Source organism: Jaculus jaculus, chromosome 14, assembly GCF_020740685.1.
Source record: "Jaculus jaculus isolate mJacJac1 chromosome 14, mJacJac1.mat.Y.cur, whole genome shotgun sequence".
NCBI classification, from domain to species: Eukaryota; Metazoa; Chordata; class Mammalia; order Rodentia; family Dipodidae; genus Jaculus; species Jaculus jaculus.
This window is the reverse complement of record NC_059115.1, coordinates 9,462,081-9,477,941: the sequence shown is the minus strand read 5'-3', so window position 1 is coordinate 9,477,941 and position 15,861 is coordinate 9,462,081. Positions and strand designations below refer to the sequence as shown.

The 15,861-nt window shown below is 50.2% G+C and overlaps 1 protein-coding gene across 3 annotated transcripts; it reads left to right on the top strand.

Moving 5' to 3' along the window:
• The first annotated feature begins 4,003 nt into the window (after window positions 1–4,003).
• On the top strand, window positions 4,004–15,541 carry Zscan22 (zinc finger and SCAN domain containing 22). Of its 3 annotated transcripts, none has more exons than XM_045133423.1 (4): window positions 4,004–4,127; window positions 4,682–4,879; window positions 10,118–10,608; window positions 12,464–15,541. In XM_045133423.1, exons 3-4 carry the CDS (start codon window positions 10,203–10,205, stop codon window positions 13,525–13,527), a joined length of 1,470 nt encoding a protein of 489 aa, XP_044989358.1. In that variant the 5' UTR covers window positions 4,004–4,127; window positions 4,682–4,879; window positions 10,118–10,202; the 3' UTR covers window positions 13,528–15,541. The 3 variants fall into 3 exon arrangements, with proteins under 3 accessions (XP_044989358.1, XP_044989359.1, XP_012807812.2); XM_045133424.1 differs by having other exon boundaries at window positions 4,125–4,185; XM_012952358.2 differs by lacking the exon at window positions 4,004–4,127 and adding an exon at window positions 4,168–4,323.
• Window positions 15,542–15,861: the final 320 nt, after the last annotated feature.

Here is a 15,861-nt window from a genome sequence, read left to right as displayed (position 1 = left end):
GGTAGAGATAGGAGGATCAATGTGAGTTTGAGGCCAATCTGGAGTCCAAAGTGAGTTCCAGGTCAGCCTGAGCTAGAGTGAGATCCTACCATGAAAAAGATAAAAAAGCAAATGATGATTTTGATATATTCACTTCAGCCATGTACTCACCTCACTTCCTTGTATTCAGGCCTTGTCATGTGGAGTCATTCTTATTTCTTTTCTCTTTGTGTATGCATGGTGTATTTGGGGGGGTGCATGCTGCTAAACACATGTAGAGGGTCAGAGGACAACCTCAGGTGTTGATCCTGACCTTTTACCTGGTTTGAAGCATGGTTTCCTTTTTTTAATATTTTAGTTATTTATTATTTATTGAGAAAGAGGCAAAGATAGAGAATGGGCACACAAGAACCTCTAGCCATTGCAAATGAACTCCAGGTGCATGTGCCACCTTGTGCATCTAGCTTTACCTGGGGACTGGAGAATCAAACCCAAGTCCATATGCAAGCACCTTAGCCACTGAGCAGTCTCCCTAGCCCTGAAACAGGGTTTCTTGTTTGCCACTGCATTCCTTAGTCAAGCTGACCTGTGAGCTTCCAAGGATTCTCCCGTCTCCACTTCCTGTCTCACCATAGGATCACTGGGATTACTGATATTTATTACTGCATTTGGCTTTATATGAGTTCAAACCCCAGAACCCACATAAAAATGTCAAGTGTGGCCAGGTGTAGTGGTGCATGCCATGAATCCCAACATAGAGGTAGGAGGATCACTGTGAGTTAGACGCCAGTCTAAGACTACAGAGTGAGCTTCTGGTCAGCCTGGGCTACAGTGAAACCCTGCCTCAAAACACACACACACACAAAAAAAAAAAAAACTTTAAAAATCAGATGTAGGGCTGGAGGGATGGCTTAGTAGTTAAGGCACATGCCTACAAAGCCAAAGGACCCAGGTTCAATTCTCCAGGACTCACGTAAGCCAGATGCACATGGTGGCGTATGTGTCTGGAGTTCATTTGCAGTGGCTGGAGGCCCTGGCACGCCCATTCTCTCTCTCTCAAATAAATAAACAAAAATAAAAATTTGTTTAAAAAATGTCAGATGTAGGGGTCGTGCATTGGGGTAGACAGAAACAGGCTTGGTAGCTAGCTAGTCTAACCTAATTGGCAAACTCCAGGCCTGTCTTTCCCCTTGGGGCACATTCAAATCATAAATGGATATCAGGGGCACTGCTGCCAAGAAGAGGGAGCATGTGTTGAAGCCTACAGCTGCTTTCCAGACCTCAGTCAGCCACGGAGGTCCACACTTACGTGGACGGATGGCTTTGGCAAGAAAAATTTCCACATAAGCTACCAGGGGACTCCTGAGTGATGGAAGACCTGCAGATGTAAGGAGTGAGGCTGACAGTGATAGTCCACAGGTCAGCTACTGGTGAGTGACCAGAAGGAAGTGCAGGCCTGGTGCTGGGTTGGCCCTATAGGAGACTGACCAGCCAGCAAGGACGCAGCAGCCGGGGCACAGATTTTTGGACAGGAAAAAAAAAAAAAACAGAGTTTTTCTGGTATCTGAAGTTCAGGAAAGAGGCTGACAAAGGGTTATGGGGATCAGAGTCATTTTCTTGTTGTCAACAGCATGGTCTGAGGACAGATGGTTTCTCTGACTTAACTCCCTGGTTCTGGACGCACTGATCTTCGGAGGAAGTGTCTGCACACAGCGCCTTCCATGTTCAAAACAAGGAATTACTGCAATTTCCCTGAAGATGCGCTAGCAACTTGTCCACACACACACACACACACACACACACGTTATTTATATTTATTGTTCCCATAAGTTATGTACAATAAGAATACTGAAACAAGGGCTGGAGAGATGGCTTAGCGGTTAAGCGCTTACCTATGAAGCCTAAGGACCCCGGTTCAAGGCTCGGTTCTCCAGGTCCCACGTTAGCCAGGTGCACAAGGGGGCGCACGCGTCTGGAGTTCGTTTGCAGTGGCTGGAAGCCCTGGTGCGCCCATTCTCTCTCTCTCCCTCTATCTGTCTTTCTTTCTGTCTGTCACTCTCAAATAAATAAATAAATAAATGAACAAAAAATATTTAAAAAAAAAGAATACTGAAACAAGAGGTGTACTTTGGTTGCTCTTGTAATTAAAAAAAAATAACACATTGTTTTTCCATCCTTTTTTGTTTGTTTTGTTTTTTCAAGGTAGGGTCTCACTCTTTACTTTAGGTTGACCTGACCTAAAATTCATAATTCATTATGTAGTCTCAGGGTGATCCCCTACCTCTGCCTCCCAAGGGCTGAGATTAAAGTTTGTGGGGTTTTTTTTGGGGGGGGTATTTCAAGATAGGGTTTCACTGTAGCCCAGGCTGACCTGGAATTCCCTATGTAGTCTCTGGGTGGCCTCAAAATCATGGCAATCCTCCTACCTCTGCCTCCCAAGTGTTGGGATTAAGGGATTAAAGATGTGTGCCACCACACCTGGCTTTTGTTTTGGTTTGGAATTTTTTGTTTTGCTTTTTTTTTTTTTTTTTTTTTTTGGTTTTCCAAGGTAGAGTCTCACTCTGGCGCAGGCTGACCTGGAATTCACTATGTAGTCTCAGGTTGGCCTTGAACTCACAACAATCCTACCTCTGCCACTTGAGTGCTAGGATTAAAGGTGTGTGCCACCACGCCCGGCCCGGCTTTTGTTTTAACATCCTTGTTTAACTTCTTGAACTCTGCTGATAAAAGCTGTGGTGTGGGGCTGGAGGGATTGGCTCTGTGGTTAGTGCATTTGCCTAACAACTCAGGTTGGATTCCCCAGTACCCATGTAAAGCTAGATGCACAAAGTGGTGCATATGTCTAGAGTTCATTTGCAGTTGCAAGAGGCCCTGGTGTTCCCATTCCCCACCACCACCACCTCTGTTTCACGCAAATAAATAAAAACATTTTTTAAAAAATATTTTAAAGCTGCAGTATGCTGTGGGAAGTATCTCAGTGCGCTCTGAGATTCCCACCGCCCCCTTGCAGAAATTTCAACTGGCCTCAGAATCTTCAATGCTAAATGTTTCCAAATCAGACTGGAGAGATGACTAAACGGTTAAGTCACTTGCTGCAAAACCAGAGGACCCTGATTCAATTCCCAGTATCCAGGTAAGCCAGATGCACAAGGAGACACATGTGTCTAGAGTTTATTTAAGGTGGCTAGAGGGCCTGGCATGCCCATATTCTGTCTCTCTCTCTTTCTCTCTAATTAATTAATTAATGTTTCCAAGCCGCCCCAAGGCACTTCACAGATTTATTCTTCCCACCAGGACAGAAGGCCTCCAACTGTTTTTTTTGTTGTTGTTTTGTTTGTTTGTTTGTTTTGCCTTTGTCATTTATTGTTCACCTCTGTGCATCATGTGCCGAGGACTCGGGGTTCTCACTTTACCTTTTGGGGTAGCCCCTGGCAGGATGTAGTCTGGTGACCTAAGGAGGAAGAGGAGAATGATTGATTCTTACTCCCCGTAGCAACTGGAGCACTGAGGCACTGGGAGTGTCTTGAATCTTTTCCCCCGGCAGTCCCGAGTGTGGAGTTCAGAAGACTTGAATAGGCTGCGGTGGATCCTGCGGAGGATTTGAGAGGGTCTGGGCTGGAAGCTGCTGGATACTCCATGCAGAGTCCAGGCAGGTTGGGGAGTGGTCTGTGTACATCTCTAGTCCTGTATCTTTTTTACAACCCCTCACCTCTCATTCAGACACCGTAGACCCCACACAGGTTTCCTCAACTGCACAACGTCCAGCTTCTCAGGAAGTTGCGCACTGGGTCCGCAGCCACCCCCGCCCCGCTCAGCTCCGGTCCCTGCAGCGCTCCGGTGTGCCGGGACTACAGTTCCCAGCGGCCCCCGGGACGTGACCCTGCGCTTTCTGGGTCTTGTAGTACCAGTTGACGAGCGCTCCGGGGGGGGGGTCTGCCGCGCTGGGCGTGCTGGGAGTTGTAGTTCCCGGGAGCGACGGCGTAGATGGGGTTAGTCCGCCACCCGCGCCTCCGGAAGTGTCTTCGGGGCGCCCTGCAGAGGTGGTTCGGCTCCAGGCTGCGTGCGCCCGCGGCGGTCAGAGCGAGACGTAAAGGGTGGACGTGCGTGAGGGGCCCGTCGCGGGCCGTGACGTAGACGCCTGGCGGCCTGTGAGTGCCTGACAGCACCGCGCGACCTGTGCACCCAAGTGTGGGGACGAGCGACGGGGTAACAAGTAAACGCTGGGCGGAGGGGCTGGCACGGAAGGTGCCAGGCTGATGTGGCTCTGTGTAACGCAGCTGCAGTGGGTGCACGTTGAGTGGCTGACTTGAAGCGCGGGGTGGCAGAGCCGCTTGACAAGCTTCTGTAAGTGGGTCGTGTGAGTTGAGCGGGTGGGTGTGTGGCGGTGATGTCAGGAGTGACCGGAATTACCCTATGTGTTAGAGAGGGTGGTCAAGATTAGCCGTGGCTGTGGTGGAGTAATGATACACAGTCGTGCAGTTGAAGGCTTCCTTTGCTTCGTTGAACTGGTGATGGGAGATCCTGAGATATGGGTATGTTTTGAAGTAATATTGACAGATTGGGGGAAGGAGGGAGGGAGGATAGATGAGTATGAGAATGAGTGAGATTTTGTCCGGGGGGTTGGGGAGGACCTGAAATTGGTGTGATCCGCAGGGCGTTTACCAAGTATGTAACAGAACACTTGTGCCTTGTTATTGCTAAGTCTGCAGCTGAAATTGGACAACCAGTGATCATGTAGCCGGGCTGGCCTTAAGGGTAACTCCTCCTCCGTGTCGCTTACGTGAGGCAAGGGGCTGTGGAAGGCATCAGAGTGGACATTTACTGCATGCTTGCTGTGTGGCCGGCCTGTGCAGGACAGTTGTTGTGGATCACCTCCAGTAACCTCATAGCACACTCGGAGGTAGGTACTTTTGTCAGTCTAGGTGCAAGCTGAGACTGGGAACTGAAAAAGCCATCTTTCTCAGTGATTGTCTTATCCTCTTAAGAGCTCAGCAAAGGAGGGGTGCAGCCTGAAGCTTAGCATGGTTCACATGCACATGTTGTGGATGCTGTCACTACCCAGAACTGACAAGGCAAAGAGACCAAGGGCACAGCGACAGCAGGATTTAGCAGGCGTCTGGGATAGCTCACAGAGGTGGCAGCTAAGATAAGACCTGGAGAACCAGGAGAATGAATCAAGTGTGCAGAGAGATTCCACAACAAATGAACAGCAGGGGCAAAGGCCAGCGCATGTGCTGGTTACACCTAGGGCAAGTCGACAAGTACTGGGGAGATGGCTCTGCAGTTAAAGGCGCTTATTTGTAAAGCGTGATGACCTCGGTTCAATTCCCCAGTGCCCACATAAAGCCAGATACACAGTGCATCTGGTGTTCGTTTGCAGTAGCAAGAGGCCCTAGTGTATCCATTTTCATTCCCTCTCCTCTCCTAATAAATAAAAATGTTTTTTTTTTAAAAAAAAAAAAAAAGAGAGAGGGCTGGAGAGATGGCTTAGTGGTTAAGGCACTTGCCTGCAAAGCCTAAGAACACTTGTGCGGATCTCCAGATCCCATGTATAGCCAGACGCAAAAGTGACACAAGCATGCAATGTTGCACATGCACACAAGGGGGCGCACACGTCTGGCGTTCATTCACCTTGGCTGAAAGGCCCTGGTGTGCCCATTTTCTCTCTCTTTCTCTCTCTCTCTCTCTCCCTTCCCCCCCCCTTCCCTCCACCCCCATCCTCTCTCTCTCAAAAATAAGATAAAGTAAAAAGAGCCCAAGTAAGTGTTACAGAGGAATTAGGGACCAGTACATATGTTGAAAGATTTGGAAGCAAAAGGTTTTGGGGGCTGGAGAGATGGCTTAGCGGTTAAGCGCTTGCCTGTGAAGCCTAAGGATCCCGGTTCAAGGCTCAACTCCCTAGGACCCACGTTAGCCAGATGTACCAGGGGGCGCACGCATCTGGAGTTCATTTGCAGTGGCCAGAGGCCCTGGCTCGCCCATTCTCTCTCTCTATCTGCCTCTTTCTCTCTCTCTGTCCGTCGCTTTCAAATAAATAAAAATAAACAAAAAAATTTAAAAAAAAAAAAAAGGTTTTGGGATCGTGTTCTTGCTTTACTGACATTCCCTTCTCACTGGGCCAAGGCCATGTTCCTTCTCGGGCTTCCTGTGTCTGTTCAGAGTAGTTTCTCTTAGCAGGGCCTGGTCCAAGGAGAATGAACAGAGCTACAAACACTTAGGGGAGGGAAGGGATGGAGCATGGATCAGACTGGTAAACGACAGGGAAAGGAAGAACACTGGTCCAAAGCAGAGAGCTGGAATCTCCTGGGAGAGGTTGTATTCCATTTGTTTTTGTTGGTTGTGGTTTCATGCACGTGTGTGGTAGTGGTTTTTTAATACAGGACCTTACACAAGCATTCTACCACTGAGCTACCTACTCCTGCCTTTTTTTTTTTTTAATGTGTGTGTTCACATGCACATATGTATACACAGGACCTCATTGACTTAGAGCTCACCAATTAGGTAACTAGGATATTCCTGTGTCCTCCTCCTCGGAGCTGGGATTACAAGAGAGCGCCACCACTCTTGGCAATTGTACATGTGTTCTAGGAATTGAACTCAGCTCCTCAGGCATTCCAGGCAAGCACTTTTTTTTTTTGAGGTAGGGTCTTGCTCTAGCTCAGGCTGACCTGGAGCTCACTCTGTAGTCTCAGGGTAGCCTTGAACTCAGGACAGTTCTCCTACCTCTGCATCCCAAGTGCTGGAATTAAGGAGTGTGCCACACACCCGACTCAAGCAAGCCCTTTGCCAACTGAGTTGTCTTTGCACCTTTCTTGTTACTTTTTGGTCGGTTGGTTGGTTGACTTGTTTGCCTTGAGACAAGGGTCTCACTCTAGCCCAAGCTGATCTATAACTCACTCTGTAGTCCCCAGGCTTGTCTTGAACTCATTGTGATCCTCCAAACTCAGCTTCCCAAGTCCTGGGACTAAGACATGCACCACCATTCGCAGCTCTTTTTTTTTTTTTTTTAGGCAAGCCCAATAGACTGGCCTTTTTTTTTTTTTTTTTATGCAAGAGAGAAAGAGAGAGCTAGGCATGTTGGTACATGCCTTTACTCCCAGCACTTGGGAGGCAGAGGTAGGAGGATCGCCATGAGTTTGAAGTCACCATGAGACTACATAGTAAGTTCCAAGTCAGCCTGGGCTAGAGTGAAACCCTACCTTGAAAAAACAAAAAGAGAGAGTGAGAGAATTGGCACACCAGGGCCTCCAGCCACTGCAGTCGAACTCCAGACGCATGCGCCACCTTGTGCACATGTGCAACCTTGTGCACTTGCACATCTGGCTCATGTGAGACCTGGAGAGTCAAACATGAGTCCTTAGGCTTCACAGGCAAGCACCTTAACCACTAAACCATCTCTCCAGCCCTCTTTATAGTTGTTGAGATAGGGTCTCAGTAAGTAGCCCAAGCTGGCCTTGAACTCATTCTGTAGCCGAGGCTGGCCTTGAAACTCCTGGTCCTAGAGTCAGAGAGAGAATAGGCATGCCAGATCCTTTGGCCACTGCAAATGAACTCCAGACACATGCACCATCTTGTGTATCTGGCTTCTGTGGGTCCTGGGGAATCAAACCTGGGTCCTTTGGCTTTGCAGACAAGCATCTTACTCACTAAGCCATCTCTCTAGCCCCAGCTTTTTTTTTTTTTTTTTTTAATAATAATAAGGACTCACTATGTAGCCCATGCTGATCTGGAACCTGCATCACAAGTAATGAGATATAGCAGCTGTATGCTACCATATCTAGACTTAAGCATTTTTTTTAAACTTTTTTTTTTGCACTTTTAATCTATTACTCATTACAAAATAGGTAAATATGTATCAATTTACTTACTGGCATTTCCACTTCAAGCATTTAACTTTGCTTTCCTTCTTAACTTTTTTTTTAAATTTTTTTTGTTCATTTTCTTTATTTGTTTGAGAGTGACAGGCAGAGAGAGAAAGAAGCAGATAGAAAGAGAGAGAATGGGCATGCCAGGGCCTCTAGCTACTGCAAACAAACTCCAGACGCATGCACCCCCTTGTGCACCTGGCTAACGTGGGTTCTGGGGAATCGAGCCTCAAACTGGGGTCCTTAGCCTTCACAGTCAGGTGCTTAATCACTAAGCCATCTCTCCAGCCCTTAACTTTTTTTTAATTATGTGTGTGTTTATGTGAGAACGTGTATAAGTGTGGGTATGTGCATGCCATTATGTGTGTGAAGGCAACTTCCAGGTGAGTCTTTGCCTTCTACTTGTTTCGAGACAGGATCTCGTTGTTGTTTACCATTCCTCTCCATTTGTGAGCTTCTGGAAAATTCTCCTGCCTTTGCCTCCCATTTCGGCACAGGTATGCTGGAATTACAGAAGTCCACAGCAGCTTCTGGCTTTTACATTGAGTCCATGTATCTGAACTCAGGTACTCAGAGCACATGACAAGCAGCACTTTATCCAGCTCTGAAATTCATTTCTTTAATTGTTACATTTAAATCTTTTATTTGTTTTTTACTTATTTATTTATTTATTTATTTATTGCTTTTTGTTTATTTTTATTCATTTATTTGAGAGCAACAGACAGAAGGGAAAGAGAGTGAGAGAGAATAGGTACACCAGGGCCTCCAGCCACTGCCAAAGAATTTCAGGTGCGCGCACCACCTTGTGCATCTGGCTTTTGTAGGTATGGAGAATCGAGCCTTGAACCAGGGCCCTTAGGCTTCATAGGCAAGCACTTAACCCGTAAGCCATCTCCCCGGCCCCTATTTATTTTGTTTTGTTTTGTTTTTGAGGTAGGGTATTGCTCTAGTCCAGGCTGACCTGGAATTTACTATGTATTCTCAGGGTGGCCTCAAACTCACAGTGATCCTCCTACCTCTGCCTCCCAAGTGCTGCGATTAAAGGCATGCACCACCACACCCAGAAATTTTTAATTAATAATTTATTACTTAATTTGTGAGATAGAGAAAGAGAGAAAGTGGGCACACCAGGGCCTCTTGCCACTGCAAACAAACTCCAGATGCTTGCGCCATTTGTGCATCTGGCTTTATGTGGGTACTCCACATGCATGCATTTGCTTTACATGGGTACAGGGGAACTGAACCCAGGTCATTAGGTATTGCAGGCAAGTGCCTAAAGTGCTGAGCCACCTCCAGCCTGCTTTGGGGTCATTTGCTTGCTTGGTTGAATACGGGATCTCATGCATCCCACTGTGGCCTCAAACTTGCTGTGTAGCTGAAGCCATCTTCCCAGCCCCTTATCTGGAAAACTTCGAAGCAACTTTTTCCTCCTCTGTTTTGTTTGTTTGGTTGGTTGGTTTTGTTTGGGGGAGGTAAGTTCTCACTCTAACCCTGGCTGACCTGGAACTCACTCTATCATCCCAGACAGCTTTGAACTCACAGAGTTCCTCCTATCTCTGCCTCCTAAAACCTGGGATTAATGGTGTGCACCACACCTGGCTAAAAAAAAAGTTTATTTTGTGATGTGCTCCACCATGCCTGCCTCCCCCTCTGTTTTCATATAAAATGGAAATAAGGTTTGATGGAAGTTTTGAAAGCCAGCATAGAGAACCATGCTCAGCCCCGAGTGGGCATTGCCCTGGTCCTCAGGATAATCTGCGTCTCTGTGAGAGTGAATCACATCTCCAGGTGAGAGGGGGTACAATTAAGGTGCCTGGACTACTGAAAGTAAAAAAGGCAGGAAAGTCTGCACATGCTAGATGATCTGACTTATCTTTTGCCTAGTTCCCTAGGCCTGTTTTTCCACAAACAACGAGGACCCCTTCTGGAAGGGAGCTCTCTCATAGGATTTAAACATTGTGGTTGGTCACATTCAGCCCCTGAGAGTTGGTGTGAGGACTAACCTCTTCCTGATACAGCCCCTAGCCCTAAACCACCTGTCTGGCTCACCTGAGCTGGAAGACAGCCCATCACTCTAAGGCCTCCACATGGGATCTCTAGCCACATGGGTGCTTTTCCTGGGCTCGGTACTTCCCTCGATAAATACAATAGTTCAATAATGATCCTTCTGCGTTTTTTATTCAATCCTTTGATTAAAATTAGAAATGAACCTGGGCTGTGAAAGCACCGCATTACACAGACTTCAGACCTACACCTCCCCTCTTTCTTTTCAGGTGATGGCCGCACGCTGACGTGGCTGCAGACCGAGTTTTGAGGCTCCAGCCATCCTGTGGCTCAGCAAGCACTGCTTGCTACCCAATGGCCGCCCCCAAGTGCCCCTCGAGCCCAGTGCCCTGGGAGCAGGACAGCTTCCTTCGGGTGAAGGTAGAGGAGGAAGAGGAAGAAGCCGGCTTCCTCCCCGGCCGGGAATGCAGCCCCAGCCCCAGCGCCCGCCTTGAGGCTGCGCGCCTGCGCTTCCGGCGCTTCCACTACGCGGCGGCGTCCGGCCCCCACGAGGCGCTGGCCCGCCTGCGGGAGCTGTGTCGCGCGTGGCTGCGGCCTGAGTGCTGCTCCAAGGAGCAGATGCTGGAGCTGCTGGTGCTGGAGCAGTTCCTGGGTGTGCTGCCCCCTGAGATCCAGGCCTGGGTGGGAGCCCAGCGCCCCAAGAGCGGGGACGAAGCGGCCCTGCTGGTGGAGGGTCTGACTCAGCTGCTGGACAAGAGAGGTAAGGGGCAGCAGCCGGCAGGTGTCCCCCCAGCAGAGCCGGGGCCGCGGCGTGGGGGTGCAGGCTGTGGGGGGTGGGGGCCACTCACACGTAGTCTCCTGTCTGTGCCTTAGCCGCGGTTGTAAATGCCCACCTTCGTGTGGGACTCCTGAAGTTTGCTGGGCACAGGCCGAACACGAAGTTACACATGTAGGATAATGCCTTGAGCCCTGAGGTACAGACTCTGTCAATTACTTTTCTCTGTGCTGTGACCAAACTGCCTGGAAGAAGCAATTTAAGGGAGGAAGGAGGTACCTTGGCTCCTCGTTTCAAGGGGTATCAGTTCCTCATGGCAGGGGAAGCATGTCTGTGGGAGCGGGTTGATCTGTGGCAGCTGGGACATATGGCAGGGCACCTCACATCTTGGTAGACCAGGAAGCCAAAAGCTCCAGCCGGAATGTAGGAATAACCCTCAGGGTCTGCCCCCACCGACCTGCTTCTGCTAGCTGGGCCACATGTCTCAAAGGATCCACAAGCTCCCAAAATAGGGCGACCAGTTGAGGACTAAGTGTTAAAAACATGAGCTTGTTGGGACATTTCACACCTAAACCATAAAAGAGACCTTTCCAGAAGAGGCAGTTGGGTGCTTCCTTAGCCCTGTCAGCGGTGCCAGGCAGAGGCCCCATAGATAAGGAGAGGAACGGGTCCCTTCCTCTCAGTGCGGTGGCGAAGGCTATAGAGAAAAGGCAAATAGCTCTGGAGGAAGGGCTCTGGGCTGACGGCACAGAAGGGCAAAGACTCAGCAGTATATTTGGACTGGTGCATTTTGGGGAGAGGAAGTGGGGGCAAGAAAGAGAAAGATATGCCCAACGGTAGCTAGAGAGGCTGAGGAACGCGGAGTACTGGAGGAGAATTCCCAAAGTCCCAACTGACTGCAATCTGACATAAGTTCCTCAGCCTCTCTGTGCCAACCCTGATCTGTACCAAGTACTCCTCAGCCGGGCCTCAGTTTCCTCCTCTGTGGTGGAACCACAGAGAACCTCCTTCTGGAGTGGAAATGAGGCAATAGATATCACACACTGAACCTGAAGCCAGCACACGGCAAGGGCAGCAGCCCTGCGAAGCAAGTGGTAGCCCATCCCTCACTTGCAGATGGGTAAACGGAGGCCCAGGAGAGAATGAGATGGGTCAAGGCTTTAGAACTGGCCTGGTCAGTGCCTAGTGGTAGAGCAGCAGCTGTCACTCCTCTGTGGGATCCATCCACAAGTTGTGGCAGGCAGACTACCTGCAGGCACTCTTTGCACCCAGGAAGGGCTTGTCAGTGCACTCGTGCCTCCTGGGAGCTTGAGAGGCCTGGTGGGCACATTACCCACTTACTACCACCAGCAGGTCTCTGCCCGGGGTTCTACTGTGGGAAGTTTCACAGTCACGGGCATCTGGATTGATTCCCTCATTCAGCCAGTCATCACAGCCCCGGCAGACCCATCTGACCCAGAGACTGAGTGTGGAGACAGAGTTGGACTTCACCGAGCTGAGCCCTTCATGAGAAGTGTCTGAGGAGCACCAGCCTCCTGTGCTCTTGCTTCCTTCCTGTCAGTTCCAGCTGAGGGTTTCCTTCTCACTTTAGCCAGGTCAGGACCCCTAGAGGGCGGTGGACTCAGGAGGTGAGGAGAAAGGAGAGCAGCGATGCAGTTCTGGTGTGTGGGAAGACAGCCCTGCACCCTTTTGTCGTACAAGACACTAGAGGAGAAACTTCCTTTTGTAAATGAGGCCACATGTACCCTTACAGAGTGATGGGGGGGGCAGACACATAGGGTGGCTTGGTGTGACAAGCCATGACAGAGGAGAAATGACAATGTGGTTTGGATGGTTTCAGGATGGGAGCCAGGAGCTGAGCCTAAAGAGGCAGGCTGCAAGCAGGGAAGTTCAGAAGAGTCAGGGCCGCAAGATGTGGCCACTGAAATCTTCATGGGAGGTGGTTCCCCTAAATCCACCTTTGTCAGTGCCTGTGAACCTGAGGAAGGCTCAGAGAGTCGGGGACAACTCTTAGGGGCAACCTGGATGAGGTCTGCTGCCCAAGAGATGGATTTCAAAAGAGCTCTGGGCCCGCATGCGGATGCCCTAGAAGACCAGGCAGACCATGCGTCTGATGCTTCAGGAAGCAGTTCGAACGTGTGGCCAGACTTCCCCTGCCAAGAGCAGGCTTCTGCAGAGCAGAAATGTGGTCCATCGGACAGTTATGGGACAGTGGACACATACGCACCCTACAGGTGTGGTAAATGTAGGAGAACATTCCAGAACACCTCAGCCCTGGAGGCCCACCAGAAGAGCCACTCTCGAAAAACCCCTTATGCGTGCACCGAATGTGGGAAGGCCTTCAGCCGAAGCACGCACCTGGCCCAGCACCAGGTTGTGCACACGGGGGCAAAGCCCCATTCGTGTAAAGAGTGTGGGAAAGCCTTCAGCCGAGTCACCCACCTGACCCAGCATCGGCGCATCCATACTGGGGAGAAGCCATACGGGTGCGAGCACTGTGGCAAGACGTTCAGCCGCAGCACCCACCTCACCCAGCACCAGCGGGTGCATACAGGGGAACGGCCCTACGAGTGCAGTGAGTGCGGCAAGGCCTTCAGCCAGAGCACCCACCTGACGCAACACCAGCGCATCCACACCGGGGAGAAGCCGTACAGGTGCGAGGCGTGTGGGAAAGCCTTCAGCGACTGCTCGGCGCTGATCAGACACCTGAGGATCCACTCAGGAGAGAAGCCCTATCAGTGTAAGGTTTGTCCAAAGGCCTTCACTCAGAGCTCCTCCCTCGTGGAGCACCAGCGGATCCACACAGGAGAGAAGCCGTACAAGTGTCGCGACTGTGGGAAGGCCTTCAGCCGCAGCTCGGCTCTCATGGTGCACCTGAAGATCCACGTCACCGTGGTGCAGTGACTGGGAGCTCCCTGCCGAGCAGAGCCTCCCTCTGAGGCCTGACACCTAAGAAAACCCTGAATTCCACAAGAGCCACGAACCAGATGGGTTGGTAACAGAATGACAAGGTGCCTAAGGGAAGACTGGGGCCACCTGGAAACACCTCTGTATTTGAGGACCTGTGTGAAGTCTCCTGTTGAACACAGAGATTTTGTCCAGCTGGCAATGTTTCCAGAAGGTTCCTGCTGCCTTCCATATTCCACTCAGGCTGTTCCCAGACAGAGGACAGCTGAGCTGTGGATTTGGGGTTTTCAGGGCTAGAGCGAGTGAAGACCAGTGTCTTGTCGGAGCTCGAGGGCCCTGGGACAGGAGACCCCAGGTCTGTGTTTTCACGTGGCTGCCCTTGCCAGTTCCTCTGCTGCTCATCGCAGAAGGGATACACACCCATCCCTGCCTCTGTGCCTTCACACCCACCTCCACATTAACTCGTGCCTCACTCCAAGGCCAACTTGTGGGTTTGCCTCTCTGGTGAAGCCATCACACCCTCCTACCTTTCTCGGTCTACCCATGATGCTGCTTGACACCTGCCCTCACACCTCAGCCTCCAGTCCCGTTGCTACCTCAGGCTCATCTCTAATCCTGGCTCTCCTTCTCCACTCTTCTCTGAGAGCCCTCATCACCTCCCCCTGGGCTGATATCAGGGCTTTCCTTCCTCACTCCTCTTTGCCTTCATTCTCTCCTCCAGTTTCTTCCTCCAGGGCTCTTTCTGCCACCCAACTCTGATTGTGTCATTCCATGGCAGGAAGCCATCCAGTGGATCACTTTCTGCAGCAAACTTTCTTGCATAGGTGACAAGCTGGCTAAGGTATAGATCATTCAGACCTAAGCTGCTGTTGAGTTATCCTCAAATGTGCAGATGAATGTTGTCATTTGTACATGGTGATTTGAAAGTGGTGTCCTGTCGTAAGCCAAACTCCTCACTTGTTCTGGACCTGCCCTCCCCCAGACTCATATGCTACCTGAACCCCACCTCCCCATACCAGCCAGGCAGAACTGCTTCAGCTTCCCAACAAGGTGTGCTTTCCCCACCTGTGTGCCTTCTCACCTGTTTCTGGAGCTCAGATTTCCCCTTTCCTCCAGGAAGTCTCAAATGTCCTTCCCTTAGGAGCCTCCCCTACCACCGTGACCTGATTTCAACTTGCCCTCTCTGTTGCTGGGGGGTGCCCATACTTAACCTGTCTTACACCTCCTTCCCTATCGTTATACTTACTTCTTGCAGAGCCCACGGAATGGGTTTCCGGTGGACACAATGCACAAGCTGCAGCAGCCTCTGTCCACTGTCTCCTGAGTGTGACCTTCGGGCAGTCGCCATGCGTCACCCAGTACTGTCCTCATACACACTGACATGAATGCCTCAGTACCCAGATAAGTCCAGCTGCCTAAACCAAATGGCTGTGCTGACTCTTCCTCGTCTACGTCCCTTTATCCCCCGGTGCCACAGGCTTACAGCATGCCAGCACTCTGCCAGTATCCTTCTAGATCCCTGTGTCCTAGGGTCCAAGTCTGTAACTGGATACCTGTTTCTCTGGTGGGCCGATCATGTTCTGAATGCAGCAGCGTTCCTGTCACTCCCTGTCATAAATAAGCAGATCCCAGAGCCTGAAGAACAGGAAGGAGAGGCCTAGGAACACAGAGACCTTCCCTTATCCTTCCCATCCAGGCAGAGACAAAGCGTATTGTGGCTGAGGTTGAGAGACTGAGAGAAAGGTGACAGACTTAGCGAAGAACTCACAAGCAGGCCTGATGAAATGATGCTGTCAACTACAGGGAACAGAAGGGAATTGGGCTTGCAATGGGTCTGCAGAGCCCTACTCCTCCCAGAGCTGCTTGTGGAACCTCAAATAAGAGGCTCGCCTAGACTAGGGAGATGGCTCAGTAGTTAAAGGTGCTTGCTTGTAAAGCCTGATAGCCTGGGGTCAATTTCCAAGTACCCACATAAAGCCAGATTCACACTGTCACATGTGCCTGGAGTCCATTTGCAGCAGAAAGAGGCCCTGGAGCTCACTCCCTCTCTTCTTTCTCCAATTTTTTGTTTGCTTGTTTGTTTTGTTTTGTTGTTTTGTTTTTTCGAGGTAGGGTCTTGCTGTAGGCCAGGCTGACCTGGAATTCACTATGGCCTCGAACTCACGGCAATTCTCCTACCTCTGCCTCCCAAGTGCTGGGGTTTAAGGCGTGCGCCATCATGCCAACCAACCAACCTCCCTCCCTCTCTCTCTCTTTCTCTCTCTGAAATAAAATTTTTTCATCTCTAATTTTATTAATTTGTGTCTCTTCTCTTTTTTTTTTGGCCAGATT